A 13,976-nucleotide genomic window follows, 5' to 3' on the forward strand; every position below is an offset into this window, starting at 1 on the left:
ATTAAATAGACAGAACTTGAACTCGTGAGTAGATCGTGGAGACTGAACCAGCTGCAATCAAAACAGTTTTGCCATAGCAAGACTAGCAAGTCCTTTTAGCGTTATATGTAGGTACTAATGAGAACATAGTGAGAAAAGTGTTTGGAATTTATATTTTTATTAATTCAATACTGATAGGTACTTAACATAAACTATAACTTCACAAACCGTATGAGAATCTTGACCTCAATCGAAGCTATGTGACTAGTACAATAAAATAAATAAGTGACCACATAAATTCGAAACATTTCTAAAACTTTAACTTCTAGACAAAGTAATATAACTACAGACATAAAAAAACATAATGTTTCCGAAGGACTAAACCGTCGGCGACGACTGCCGCCTGGCGGTACACTGGCAGCTGGGACTCGCACTCCATTCGCATGCTATCTCACCTTTCTATTGGTCTCTGAGTCTGCTTCGACGACGTTCTTTCTTCTGAATAGTTTGATGGTCATGAGGACTGTAGCAACTCCTAAGCTCAGTGCCATGACGGCTACAACGGTGACTCCTGTAGAAATTTGACTACTATAGCTGTAATCATATTGTTCGCCGACTAAAGCTACTGGTCGAAGAATTTTCACAACTGGTTCACACCCAGACTCCCTCACATACTTCGCCCATGTTCTGTTAGCAAATGTTAATTCTCTAGGTTTAGCGAATGGCCTCCTGCCAGGCACCGTCTTATTCACCATTGTGGTCATATTCCGCAGCTGCGTTTCGTTGTACCGACAATATAAGTTCTTCTTCTTTTTGTTTCCTTTAACCACGATGTCTTTTTCAGCACTCTTCGCTCCAACCAGAACATCGAGATCGCCTTTTATCATATTAGCCCAGTCCCACATCTCGGCGATCTTACAATCACACACGAACGGGTTGTCCAGCAGGTTGAGTGAATGTAACTTGGGGTTGTTGCTGAACACTTCAGGATCGATTGTGGTCAAATTATTACTTCCAAGGTTCAACTTTTCCAAGTGATGCAGACGTTCTAAGAAGGACAAGCTTCCCGAAGTAGATCTGATACGGTTGCCCCCGAGATTGAGGTCAGTTATGTTTTCTGTGTTTTTGAAGGCGTCCGCGTTCAATGCAGATATATTACAGTTACTTAGATCAAGGATTGAAACTTGAGATAGTTGTTTCGGGAATATTGGCCCTGACGCAGGAATTACCAAAGGATTTCCACTAAGACGTATCTCGCGTAAGTCCATGTATGTTAGATTTTTGAAGAAAGCTAATCCGTTCAAAGGTCGTTTCAATCCACAGAACTCCAGTTCTATTGTAGTAAGTTGAGTCAAATTACCAAAAAGTCCAGCTTCTAGAGATAGGAGATCGTTTCCAGATAGTACTAGTCTTTTCATCGAGGTCATTTTAGCGAATGTATCCGGTCCGATATAGGAGAGGTTACTATATCCCATATTGAGGTATTCTAACTTCTCGAGTGGAGCTAATAACTTTGTGAAAACGTTTTCCAGTGGATTATGGGATATGTCAAGTTCAAGTAGGTTATCAAATACGTTAAAGTTATCCGGCAAATCACGAAGGCCGCAGTGACTCAAGAATAATCTTTCAAGTTTTGTTAACGGTTCCAACGCTGCTTGCAAGTCTGCTGCAACTAGTGGGTTGCCAGACAGATACAAAGTTTTCAACCTGGTAGCATTAGTGAATGTTTCCCCAGACACAGGGCCCTGGATGTTACAGTTGGAGAAATCCAACAATTCTAAATGAGTAACGCTGTTACCCAACGTGGCTGCGACATCCAAGTCTCGCAGCTCGTTGTCAGCCAGGATAAGTGTAACCAAATTGGTGCAATTAGAGAAAGTGTCTTCTGACAGTGATGTCAGTCCTGATTTCTTCAAGTTTAGGTACTCTAGTCGGAGCAGTTTGCCAAGAATTTCTGGCCAGTCTGCATTGATTAAGTTATTACCAGATAATTCTAAATATTTTATGTTGGTGGCAGAAGAGAAGGCGTTTTCAGAAATAGAAGAGAGTTTACAATCATTCAGTTTCAGCGTCTCCAGACTGGTCAGCACATCAAAAATTCCCGCTTCCAGGGTCTTAAGAGGATTTCCCGAAAGGTCTAATGTTGTCAGTGTTGTGATGTTGTCGAAGAATTGGGAATTTATCGATGATAAATTGCAAAAACTGATGTCTAAATACTGTAGCGTAGAGGAGGCCAAAAAGGGACCTTCGACAGATGTCAGTGGATTGTCTTGCAGTTCGACATTTAGGAGACCTCGAGCGTCCCTGAAAAATAAAAAGCTTAGTTTCAACCTTAGTTTTAATATACACAGGTACTACCTGCGCCTAGACTAGACATTTTTTTAAAACACGCCTGTAGGCGAGCATACGTATCACCTGGTGGTAAGCAATCGCCGCCGCCTATGGACACTTGAAACACCAGAGGCGTTACAAGTGCGTTGCCGGCTTTTTGGGGGTTATGAATATAAGGGTTGTTGTTGTTCGGGAATCGGGGATTGGGAAGACTAGACAAAAGTGCCTGAAATAGGTAGTTGAATAGCAATACGTAACTCAATAGTGATGGTATGGTGCCTACGGTGTACGAGGAGCTTACACTCACAGGTACTATAGATACATGCGTGGTACTTGTATCTGACCCTGCAGGTATCAGTATTTTTGTTGAACCCCACCACTCGTAATGAACGTAAGCATGTAAACGGCGATCTAGCCAATTCAATTTGCATCGTCGGGTGACTATTATCCAATATTGGCATCGGACTGCCAGCAATTGGTCTCACTTCTGGTACCACAACGAGTTTAAGAGCAATTTGAACAATTTTATCATCAACACGTATTGTGTTCCTCGTTCACGTTCGAATGTCAAGAGCCAACCGGCAGACAATACTCGCCCGTGAGAAAATTACTCTTTGTGAGCGAAGTAAACACGTGTGTGCGTGGAGAGTTGGTGACCAGCGTGACTCATTTGTTGACCTTTAGTGATGATGTTGGAGCTAACATCATGCAATACTTAGGTACTCGAGAGGACATCGAGTTACAGTCACTAACATTATATGTAAGTCAATATTTTTAAGGAATTTTATTAGTAGCCAAAGTTTGATTTTAGTGGAATAGCAGCTAATCTTTGGGAAAAACAAAAAAAATAAAAAAAGCTGGCTCAAAGGAAACTGAGCGTAACGATATAAAAAGTACTGTAAAAGTGTGACATTATCACTTCTTTTGTTTATGATAGAAAGTTACAAACAAGTTCGGTTAATAATGAGCAATCATTCAGTTAAGTTTTGTTCTTGTTGCTTTGAAAGACGATGTTATTTCATAATACAGTGTCAATCGCCACCGGTCACCAGTCAAACAAAACTACCGAGGTTTATTGTTTTATTTGGAGGGAATGCATTGCATCGGTCAACACTATAATTTAATTACAAATTACAATACCGTCATTCTTCCACAACATTATTTTACAAAAGTAAACGCCACGGTCTGATCAATTAGACAAGCTACTTACAGAAAGGCTTCAGGGTCAACGTAGCTGATGTTATTCCCTGACAGGTCGACGTCTATCAGGTATTCCAGACCTTTGAAAGCTTCTTTGTCAACCCTCGTGAGGTGGTTGTTGGCTATCTGCAACCTTCTCATCTTGATATCTCCCGGGAACGGCTTAAGGCTCGTGATATTATTGCCGTTCAAGTCCAAGATGTACACACTGAGACTCAGCTCGTCGTACGGGACTTCTGTGAGGTTGCTCTCCGAGCAGTCAGTCACCCAGTTGATCCTGAAGTAGTGGCAGTCGCACTCGTCCGGACATTCCAGTTCGAAGCTGTCTCCATTGAAGGCGAAAGTGAATCCGAAAGCAAACACCGAGAGAGCAAGTACCGTGACCCGCGCCATTGTGACTTCGTAACTTCAGTGCTGGACTTGCGTGGCCATCATTATCTGAAACAGAATGTGCTCGTTAGACATTCACGACAATGCAGACCTCGTTATAGTTGTTTAGCTGACTTGCGCTAATGAGTGTGTCAGAGAAACATGTGAATCAGTGTTTAGAATCTTTAGCATCTGTTATTGATGAGTTCTTGATCATAAAACAATTGTTATCGTTGTGTAAACATGTTCGGATTAACAGTAGATAGATAGGTTTGTGCGTGAAGTCCAGCTGAAATGTCAGATATCACTCGATTGATTGAGATAAAATATTTCATTTAGTTGGTAGAACATTATTTGATCGATGATGGACTACTTCACTTAGTTTTCTGGTCGTAATTAATGTTTCGTTCGTACTGCGTGCTGGGAGTCTTCGTTGGAATTAAAATAACGATTGTGTAAGTGAAGGCATGGCATAGGATTGTCTGGACAATGATTGTAATAGTCGGCATCCTGTCCGAGCCGCTGCGACGCGTTTCCCGCCAGAATTTTCCAGAAACGATACAATGATGTTAGGTCACATCACGAGTTGGGCTAGCTCTTGGATATAACAAATGGAGCGCTGACCCTCGTACACACAAGTGATACGTTGGCCTTATTGGCACATTACAATATCCACGCAAACACTTTGTGTACCTATACAGTAAATATGTGTAGCTAATCATAATGTTAACTAACACTGTCCTATCTTCGATATTGAAAAGGCCCACTGTTGGACAAAGTATTGACACGCTCCACACGGTGTGAAGTCACGCGAGCGATCACTAGAGCATTAAGGCAGTCATTAATTGTATCCGCTGACTCGCTGACTCGCTGCAGTTATCATAATTATTCCAATAATCAATGAAGCAGTGTAAGCCAGTCAGTGGGCAACTCGGCGAGCTCACACGACGCAGTGACACGAGTCTGAGTCATGCTAACTACTAGCAATAACATAATTGTAATCTATGAAGTTAATTTATTAAACTGACTCCGGTGGGTAGTTAGTGTAGCGACACGGCCGCCGCTACAAGTCGCTGTGTAGCTGCGTTGGTACCCAGACACGATGCGAGTACTATCGCCAGTAAGGAAATGCAGAGCACATGGTGTGACGGGCACAGCAGGTTCGAGTCCTGCTTGTGTCATTAATTTAATTTTATGACAGGCATTACATTGTTCACAATAAAAACGCGTACTCATGTACAACAAGGAAACACTATAAACATTTAGTTGGTTTGGTTCGGGCGGTTTTAGTCATGTGAACACTACGAGGGAGGTACTAAATAATGTAATAAAACTTTTTGGACCCACCTACTGAGGACAGATCACTTACCTAATCACATCTACTAAATATATTACAAACGCAAAAGTTTTGCAGGATAATTCTTTCACGTAAAAACTATTGCGTGTGCGGGATAGTGCGTCGGCAGAAGCTAGTATGTCGCCGTCATTATTGTATTACTTTATTGCACTAGTACCGAGCTTGCAACGCATTGCCTGCTCGCTCAGCAGTAAATTATACAATGTTGCCGAGGTTGCATTCAGTGGAAATGTCTTCGAGTTTAGATCTACAAACATAAATATTTATTTTTTATATTGGTCACAGGCTAATAAATACCGATGTACCTATGTGTGTGTGTGACAGTCACAGCTAGTGTATGTACTGTGACTGTGACGCAGTTACCTACAGCACATGTATACAGTACGTAACCTAAGGATACTTATTAGGTGCACCTTAGTTTATTTAACATATAATTTATAGAATTGAAGAAATGTACAACATAATTGCCTAAATATGCAAAATAAGCAGGTACACGTAATAAGAAAACCTTAAAGTAGACCCGCAGAAAGTATTCCCTATTATTAGGTACTAGGCATTTCTCTATGTTTGAATATACATACGAGTGTAGACTAGTTAAGTTCACAAATGTTACATCGTTAGACCGTTAATAAATGTAAAAAATAAAATGAACATACGCGAGATCAGACTCATGACATAATAATGATCTAAGTGAAATGCTATACCACTTAATTGCAAGTCTTCAAGTACCTAAATCCGCCAAGTCGATTATTGGATACAATAATTCCTTTGAACAGCCGTGTTGTGAAGTACCTAAACAAAACAATGACTTATCTATAAGGGATATAATAGTTAACGGCGTTAGGTATGAATAAGGGCTGTCGCAAGTCTAAGCACTTACTAGTGAAGTAGTGAAGCCGCTTCTAGAACACATTCACTTGCAAAGATTGTAATTCCTTACTTATGCTCGATACGTATCTTAGAATGTGACAATAGAAAGGTTCGTTGATGTTTACAACAACGAAAAACTAGCGCACGATCAACTTTTATGAATTCAAAGTGAACTTGATATGATAACACTTGTTTGGTCAAGGAATATAAGCGATGTTCGCGTCGCTGAAGGCACGCTTGGTATGTACCGAGGTCACAGTAATTTTTCCGTACCGGTGCATATGTAGGATGACTTACATGTGTCGCTATACAGCGTGCTCACTTGTCGGCCACCGGCTCTCGACTGAACTTAGGTACTGGCGAGGACAGCTCTGTACACACATTGGACCGGCCAGTGTTGTCCATTTCTCGTATCTTCTGATCCTTTAATCAACATATCGTAGCTCATGTATTTACGTCGATATCACGCGGTTTCAACTCGCCGACCGACGACGTCAAGAAAATCGTTACAAAAACGGATAACAAATTCTCGAGTGTCGGTTGAGTAGGTAGATACTTACCTACCTACATGATGGTATGTGTAATAATGGTGCCACATTGGGTACATCAATTGCATTAAGAAATAATAAATCAGGGAGCTTTTGTATTCGGTGTAAGATAAGCCTTTTTGTGTTTGTGTTGTGTAGCTTGTGTTTACAAGCTGTTGTTGTGATGGTAAATACAGACTTATAGCCGAGAGAAATGAGGTAACACACTGAGAGCGAAGACTAGGGATCAAACTTGAGTATTAATTTAAAGGTGACCTACTTACTTATCTGCCATTACTTTACTTAATAAAGGTGGAGGAGCAACAAATCTTAGCATGGCGTATTTGCTATAATTATTTTAATAGGGTCGTTCAAATCGCATATCATTACGTATTTGTGTGTTAATCAAAAGAAACTATTTTAATCTATATGATAAAAAATATCCATGATATCTATTATTTTTAAATATGTTTGTGTTTTTGTCAAAAGTAGGCTTTTTCACTTTTGATTGATATTGGTTTAATTAAAATAAAACCTTTTAACTTTGAATTTGGTAGACAATAAGTATTAAATTGGATATTTATATCTCGTTTTATTTTGTGAAATTGAGGAAACTAAAGCTGTTTTATCCCTAAGGCAAACTAGGCCAGTGCCTAAGGCAAGTCAGGTTACAGAGAGCACCGCGACACCGCGAGATGTTATTGCCGATAAAGTGCCGGTGGCGCCAAAATAACGGACGTTTTAAAACCATTGTGAAACTGTAGCTACACAATGGTTTAAAAAAAAATGGTTTCATGCATTGGTTTCAAAAAATTATTGAATCCTCCATTTTTTTCGGGCTAGCAATATTTAACTTAATAAATGCCAAAGTGAAACGATACACGGTCTTGTCTCCTGTCAGGTCAGTGTCAGTGTCAGTGTTCTGTCAGTCAGTGTCAAATTAGCAACCTTCGAGAAAACAAGTTTTGCGGCGAAAGAAAGAAATAATCAGCAATTTTCCAAAATGAGTAGCATAAGTAAAATGAAAGTAACTATGTCCAAAGATCAATGTGCCGACATGTCTTCGGACGAGGAACCGCTGTCGAAGTTATTTGACGATGCCATGAAAATATTCGAAGCGATAGAAAAAAGCAACGAGCCTACAAACAGTAACAGTACTCAGGTGTGTTCTTTTTTTAAACCTGTTTTTATGTTTTATTATAGTCAGCATATTATGTGAACAACAATGCAGTTTCATATTGTTGTGGACATTACATTAGATAGGGTAGAGGAGCCCCTAGAATATTCTGTACAGCCTTGTACTGTTCAGTGTTATTGTCTGATTCACTTAAAATTAAAAGTTAGACACGATCATGGGAAACTTCACAATTACCGGCCCTAAGAAGGATATTATTTCGTGTCAGTGTGCAACATGTAATAGTAAATTGAAAACAATGAATATAAATGAATTTTGTTTTGAATGTTACAGTTGAGTGTAAAGTCAGCAATATCAAAGTTTGAGAAGGCCACGAACCTCGTGTCTCTGGCGGAGATGTTCAGTCGGAACGAGGGTGTGGAGGAGCTGCCGACGGAGACGCTGCGCTACTTGCTGCTGCCTGCACTGCTCGGCACTCTCACGCTGAAGCTGTGCAACCAACCACGAATTGATCTTGTTAATGTGGCTGACATTTATTACAAGTTAGTAACACTATTATATATGTCAAGATGTCTAATTTTGCACAGAAGTTAACTTAGCCATGTCCAAGTTTTATTAACAAAATATCTAATGTACTTGTAGAGATTTCCTCCAGAGGTGTAAGGACTACGGAGTGACAGACCTGGAGGTGCCATCCACCAGTGACTCGCAAGAAGTACAGAAGCCACACAGCGAACAAGCCAAGATAGCCAGTTTGGTGAGTGGTACATAACAACTAGCTCTATCAATCTCTCAATAGTCAGAAAGAGTATGTATGAAGAAAAAGACAGATAACTATTTACTATGTATAAATATTAAGTTGGAAGCTAGAGTACCCAACTGTAGTTGCTGTACGCCCTACATGTAGTTTTAGTATATTGTTAGTTTATTATATTGTTAGTTTATAATATATTATTAGTTTGTGACTGATGTATCATGTAAGTATCAATTATATTTCCAGGTGCAAACCCGAGAGGCTAAGATCAGAAGGTACAAGCAGGCACAGGAGCTGAAAGACCAGCTAGCCGAACTGTCCAAAGCCATGGAATCCTCAGCAGACGATGAGACAAAGAGAGCATACTTCCTGAAGCTACTGCAGAGCTACATCAACCAGGCATTCGAGGAACTCAGCAGCATTGAGCAGGAGAAGTCTATACTGGAGTACATGGCTAAGAATGCGGGAGGTATGTTTACTTTGATATTATACTTGTGAGTATAACACAGGTCACTCCTACTCCATCATTGAATTGGCATATGATGTCAATTTATTGGTCACTCAATTTTAAGATCAAAAATAATTCTGTCACTTCAAATTTTCAGAAAAATGACAGAGATAGCACAGTATTAAGTATAACTTCCAAATTGATGAGCATTTCAGTATTGGGGCGTAATGTGTCATGCGAAGCAATACTCGATAAATAATAAGTGTACTCGTATAGCATGTATGTAGTATTGGTATGTGTATGATGTATGTTGCAGAGCCGAAGCCGGCGGAGCGTCCCCGCGCCCCCCTGCGGCCGGTGATCATAGCTCGCGACGAGATGCAGAAGGCAGTGTTTGGCGCGGGCTACCCGGCCATACCCTCGCTCACTGTCGAGGAGTTCTACGACCAACGAGTTAGGGAAGGCCTGTGAGTATGGCTATCAGTATGTTTCCCTGCAATGCTGGACAAGCATTTCTTGTAGCACCATTTAGTCTAAGCTTCAGCCCATTCAAGGTGCCTACCCCTTCGGGGATAAAAGGTGTGACGACATATCATCAGTATATCATAGTCAACAAAGTATTACTTTGTTGAAGGTGATGGTTTGAGTAGTCTGGAGGCTCTGGACGAAATGGAGGATTAAATACTAGTGTTTTATTAGTTTTTGTTGCGCAACCAGAAATTATTCTTGTCAATAACTAATAGACAGATATAAATAAATAATATTGTTTGATGCTTAGGTTCCCCGGAGCATGCACGAGTATACCGCACACCACTATACAGAGCACTGAGAACGACCCCGACGAGGAGGAGAGGATACGAAAGGTATACTCCGAGTTTGTACATTACATTGGTCAGTGAAATACATGATTGTACTTAACAAGAGTCTCCTGGCATATCTCCTCAGCGACCGGCAATACGTGCTTCCACGCTACCAGTCTACTGGGGACTGTATATGTTTTTCAAGTGATCTATTTTGATTTGTAGGAGCTTCTAGAAGAACAAGATGACCCTGAAGAGAGGGCGCGGAAAAACAACATGGACGAGTACAAGGACGACCACCGCCGCGGCTGGGGCAACCGACACAACCGGAGCTAGGCCCGAACCGTACACTGCGTCACACTGCACGCCGGGTGTGACGCACCCACGCTGTTTACGGCAGTGCCGGAGTGGAGCGCGGGGCCCCCTGGAGGTCTATTGGTGAACCCCGCATATGATTAGAAGTTTTAGGCAAAAACGTCTCATTCATATTCTTTGGCGGATGTGAGTTTGGTAGAGTGGAACCATCCTTTTGCTCGTGGCCCCCGGTTCCATGGGGTCGCTGCCCGCTCTGGCTTTGCCCAATGTGGCGGTTGCGTCAGGACGCAAAGGGATATAATTTTGTATGGAGTATGTAAATGTAAATTGCACTGTGGACAGACTGATGGGGCTAAAGTTAGCGAGGAAAACAGCAGGTGCAAATGATTTGGTGATCTTTTGGCATATGAATAAAGTAGGTTTTTGTATATCTAATTAACATTAAACCTGGAACTATTTTGAATTTGTTTTTATTACAGTTTATAATTAGAGTACGTAAAACTATGTATAGGTTCTCTATACGAGTTTGCGCAAACAATAGCATTGCCAATAAGGTAGATGACATTTTTTTATTTTAATGCCCGTCTTGTAGATTATTTTAAAACATTACACACGTACTTTTTATTTTCTTATGGAATCAAATTCTTTTGAAGATATTGATTTGAATTTGAAATATCGCGTGACGTCACATCTAGGTACGCTTTAGAAATTACGTATTTGCTAGTCCTAAACTTTGATTTATTTTATCCAATTATTGGTATCCTATATGACAAAATAAAAAAATACGTGTCTAATATTTTCATTACCTAACTGACGAACTAAATAGATTTTAAATTTTCATACGCCGTCATCATCCCTAAAAAAAGATTTTAATAAGTATTCAAATTCAAAAGGTAACATTAGGCGACGTTATTTTAATTTTGAAGTATTTCAGATCTCCGGGATATTGTAAAACTATGTATTAATATGTACGTACAGAGTATGGTGTAATGTTATTTTTGTGTATGAATATACTACATGTATGTCTACATCCACTGTCTCATGTTAACGTTATATAATCCATGTCATCATATAGTGTCTGTATGCCAATAAACAAGTTATTGTATTTACTTGCTTATTTACTTTATTTCTCGATGTAAAGCCTTTTTCTAACTATATTTCATTTAACATTTTGACAAAATATTGAGTAGTTGGATAACTCCGTGTTTTTGTTAATAAAATACAATTGTAATGTTATTGTGGAAGTATGAAGATAAAGTTTGTCAGATCTGGAATGGAGAATATAGCCACAAGATAACGGTGAGTGCAAGAGACAAGCCGCGTCAGGTTAACTGTGACTGATACGACGACGATGAGATTATACATTTTAATACTCTTGACCAGCTGTAGCCCGCGACTTCGACCGCGTAGAATAATAATTCTGAGAGAATTTTGGATGGTTTTCTAAAATACAATATTTTTTCTAAATTACATTTAACCTAAGTTACTTCTTAGTTTCATCAGTTATTTGCCAATAAAAGTCCCATCAAAATCGGTCCAGCCATTACAGAGATTAGCCAGAACAGACAAACCGACAAAAACTAATAAATATGGTTTGGGTGTATGTATTCTATGTATGTAAAAAGCAGTTATTTCAGTAGTGTAGATAATTATGTCGTAAGATATTTAATGTTGTTTTCGTATCCCAAAAATGTTTACATTGTATAATATAATCCCATACAAAATGCATGGCAGAGTATCGTTTTTCAAATTTCGAATTGTCGTCATTAACTTATTCGTCGTATTAACAATAAATAAAGTCGTTTCTGTTTCGTACCTGGTTCCACAGTGTTGTTTGTATTCGAACTATATCGGATCGGAGTTGTTGTTCCGCGATGTTCTTCCGACATGCCCGCAACTTGTTGGAGGTCTCCGGTTGGTGTGCTAGTGTCGCGAGCCGATCATCAATGGCCACCAGGTGGGCTCGGCGAAGGTCAATAGCACCTGCACTTTCACCGCCAACCAGATGAAATGGAAAGTACTCGCTACTGACCACTGACACATATGTGACAAGCTGCTTTGTCTTGTTTCGATGTAACGAGAGTGTGATGGACGGGGCGCCATGCTTCAGCTGTCAAACTGTTTATCGAGGCACATTTCTCTTAGCGGTCGTTGTGTAGATCAATTAGTTGCTAGCCTTGTCTAACTACGCATAAGAAAGAGCTGATGTCATGTTAAAAGTAATTCGTGGTCCTTGGTGTAGCAAGTACATAGGTACTTGGTCCTATAGCAATATTTATATTGCATTAAACTAATATCTGGTATGATTAAAAAATGGAGGTAGTAAACACCGCTTCCTCATCGGCAAAAACCAGTACTGTCCTCAAAGGACCACGTTGTTTGCCCGTACTTAGTGATACCAAACCATTAACAAAGTCATTAAGTGTCGAAGAAGGCAGGCGTCCCTTTCTCCTGGTAACGGGAGCACTCCATCGCGCGCCGTGGAACGACTTCCGTGGCTCTGTGTATGGGAAGTGGCGCGTGCGGCGTGCGTCGACGCGGAAGCTCGCGCAGGGACGCGCAGTACGTGCAGCCCCATCGCTGGCAACACTGTGTTGGATGCGGCAACTGTCAGCTTGTGTTGTTTGTCGACGCATGAACCTGTGTGCTAGTGAGGTTGTTCATTTGTTCATTGTTTTAAATGTAGGTAACCATCATCATCACCAGGTCGGCCTCCACAGGACATGACTTCCATACACGGCACTGTGTCTGCACACCGCACATTACAAATATTGTAATTTACAATACAGAATAGGATTTTGACATTTCATAGTTACAAGTCATTTTCACGTCTGAACTTTTCCACAAGTCTCCTGTAAAATAGCGTTGTACCTGTATGTAACCCATTTCCCAAATGTCGCCTCCATCCTTCGTGCGGCCGGGCCACAACTGGCCACAAGGTCGCTGGTTCGGTTACAGTTACCTGTTCACTAATCGCGGACATTTGCATCGAGCACTGGGAGAGCTATGTAGGTTGTATAGCTCGCCTCTTGCACTGTTCAGTGATCGCCATTCTATCTATGTATTACTATCACGTTTATAGGGTAATCTGGTGCGTCCATACTTACCCTGCAAGATTTCCCTGATCTTAACTGAAGGCCGGGTTTAGATATGCTTAAACGTTAAATAATTTTCGGTGACGAAATCCGCGTTGGAGATTCGTGTAGTGTGAGCACTTGAATGATATGATTTGTTTTGTACAGCCAGCGAACAGGAAACGGAAGGCAAACATTTGATTAGGTATTGTTATTGATGTATGTGAGGTAGGCCTTTGTCCAGCGAGCTGGCGTTGATTGCTTGATGCTTACCTTTCACTGCAGCGCTGGTGATTGGAGTCCGTTTTGTGTTCAATACAGTACGTTATGTAGGTACCTGCTCACGTGCTTTGTGACTCGTACGGAAAGTATTTATTGACATTTTATTTACAACGTAGTTTCGAGACGTTTCGTCGATTTTTCCTTAGTCTTGGTGATGATTATCTCTTTGTTGATCATTTCTCTACAACTTGCATACCAGCAACCTGCGACACTGCTACCCCTTTGGATAATAATTGGCAAGATGTTTTTGTACGCATTAGCATCGATCACATTTCATTAGGTTTTTTTTAAAGTTTAAGTAGGTAGCGACTACCGACTGCTGTGATTCGACGAAAGATAAAAGACTTCCAATCGATAGCTACAGAATACTATGAATCAAGTCGATTGGACTCGAACCACACAGGTGTTCTCTACCGGATCTAACGTAGCCCTTCGAGACACAGATTACTTTAGAACTTTAGACATTGCTATTTAAATGACGGACACACATACAGTGCACATATGCCAGACACGTGCAGTTTGCATATACATACAC

The 13,976-nt window shown here is 40.5% G+C and overlaps 2 protein-coding genes across 4 annotated transcripts; one reads left to right on the forward strand and one right to left on the reverse strand.

Moving 5' to 3' along the window:
- Window positions 1-140: 140 nt before the first annotated feature.
- Window positions 141-6,543, reverse strand: LOC118270888 (toll-like receptor 4). 3 transcript variants are annotated; one of them, XM_035586680.2, is made up of 3 exons: window positions 6,404-6,543; window positions 3,521-3,948; window positions 141-2,283 (listed from the first exon to the last, which is right to left on the reverse strand). In XM_035586680.2, the coding sequence occupies exons 2-3, from the start codon at window positions 3,901-3,903 to the stop codon at window positions 426-428; spliced, it is 2,241 nt and encodes a 746-aa protein (XP_035442573.2). In that variant the 5' UTR covers window positions 3,904-3,948; window positions 6,404-6,543; the 3' UTR covers window positions 141-425. The 3 variants fall into 3 exon arrangements, with proteins under 3 accessions (XP_035442573.2, XP_050554811.1, XP_035442583.2); XM_050698854.1 differs by having other exon boundaries at window positions 6,380-6,446; XM_035586690.2 differs by lacking the exon at window positions 6,404-6,543 and adding an exon at window positions 6,117-6,294.
- A 997-nt stretch (window positions 6,544-7,540) lies between these two features.
- LOC118270875 (immunoglobulin-binding protein 1) lies at window positions 7,541-11,194 on the forward strand. Its single transcript, XM_035586652.2, has 7 exons — window positions 7,541-7,795; window positions 8,102-8,310; window positions 8,411-8,525; window positions 8,769-8,991; window positions 9,287-9,437; window positions 9,749-9,833; window positions 9,996-11,194. Exons 1-7 carry the CDS (start codon window positions 7,637-7,639, stop codon window positions 10,104-10,106), a joined length of 1,053 nt encoding a protein of 350 aa, XP_035442545.2. The 5' UTR covers window positions 7,541-7,636; the 3' UTR covers window positions 10,107-11,194.
- The last annotated feature ends 2,782 nt before the right edge of the window (window positions 11,195-13,976 follow it).

This window comes from Spodoptera frugiperda, chromosome 15, assembly GCF_023101765.2.
Source record: "Spodoptera frugiperda isolate SF20-4 chromosome 15, AGI-APGP_CSIRO_Sfru_2.0, whole genome shotgun sequence".
NCBI classification, from domain to species: Eukaryota; Metazoa; Arthropoda; class Insecta; order Lepidoptera; family Noctuidae; genus Spodoptera; species Spodoptera frugiperda.

Coding starts and splice junctions, on each gene's coding strand:
- LOC118270888 (XM_035586680.2), bottom strand. CDS start 3,903: ATGGCGCGGGTCACGGTACTTGCTCTCTCGGTGTTTGCTTTCGGATTC. Junction 2,284..3,520: donor GTTGACCCTGAAGCCTTTCT/GTAAGTAGCTTG, acceptor TTTATTTTTCAG/GGACGCTCGAGGTCTCCTAA.
- LOC118270875 (XM_035586652.2), top strand. CDS start 7,637: ATGAGTAGCATAAGTAAAATGAAAGTAACTATGTCCAAAGATCAATGT. Junction 8,311..8,410: donor GTGGCTGACATTTATTACAA/GTTAGTAACACT, acceptor ATGTACTTGTAG/AGATTTCCTCCAGAGGTGTA. Junction 8,526..8,768: donor AAGCCAAGATAGCCAGTTTG/GTGAGTGGTACA, acceptor TTATATTTCCAG/GTGCAAACCCGAGAGGCTAA.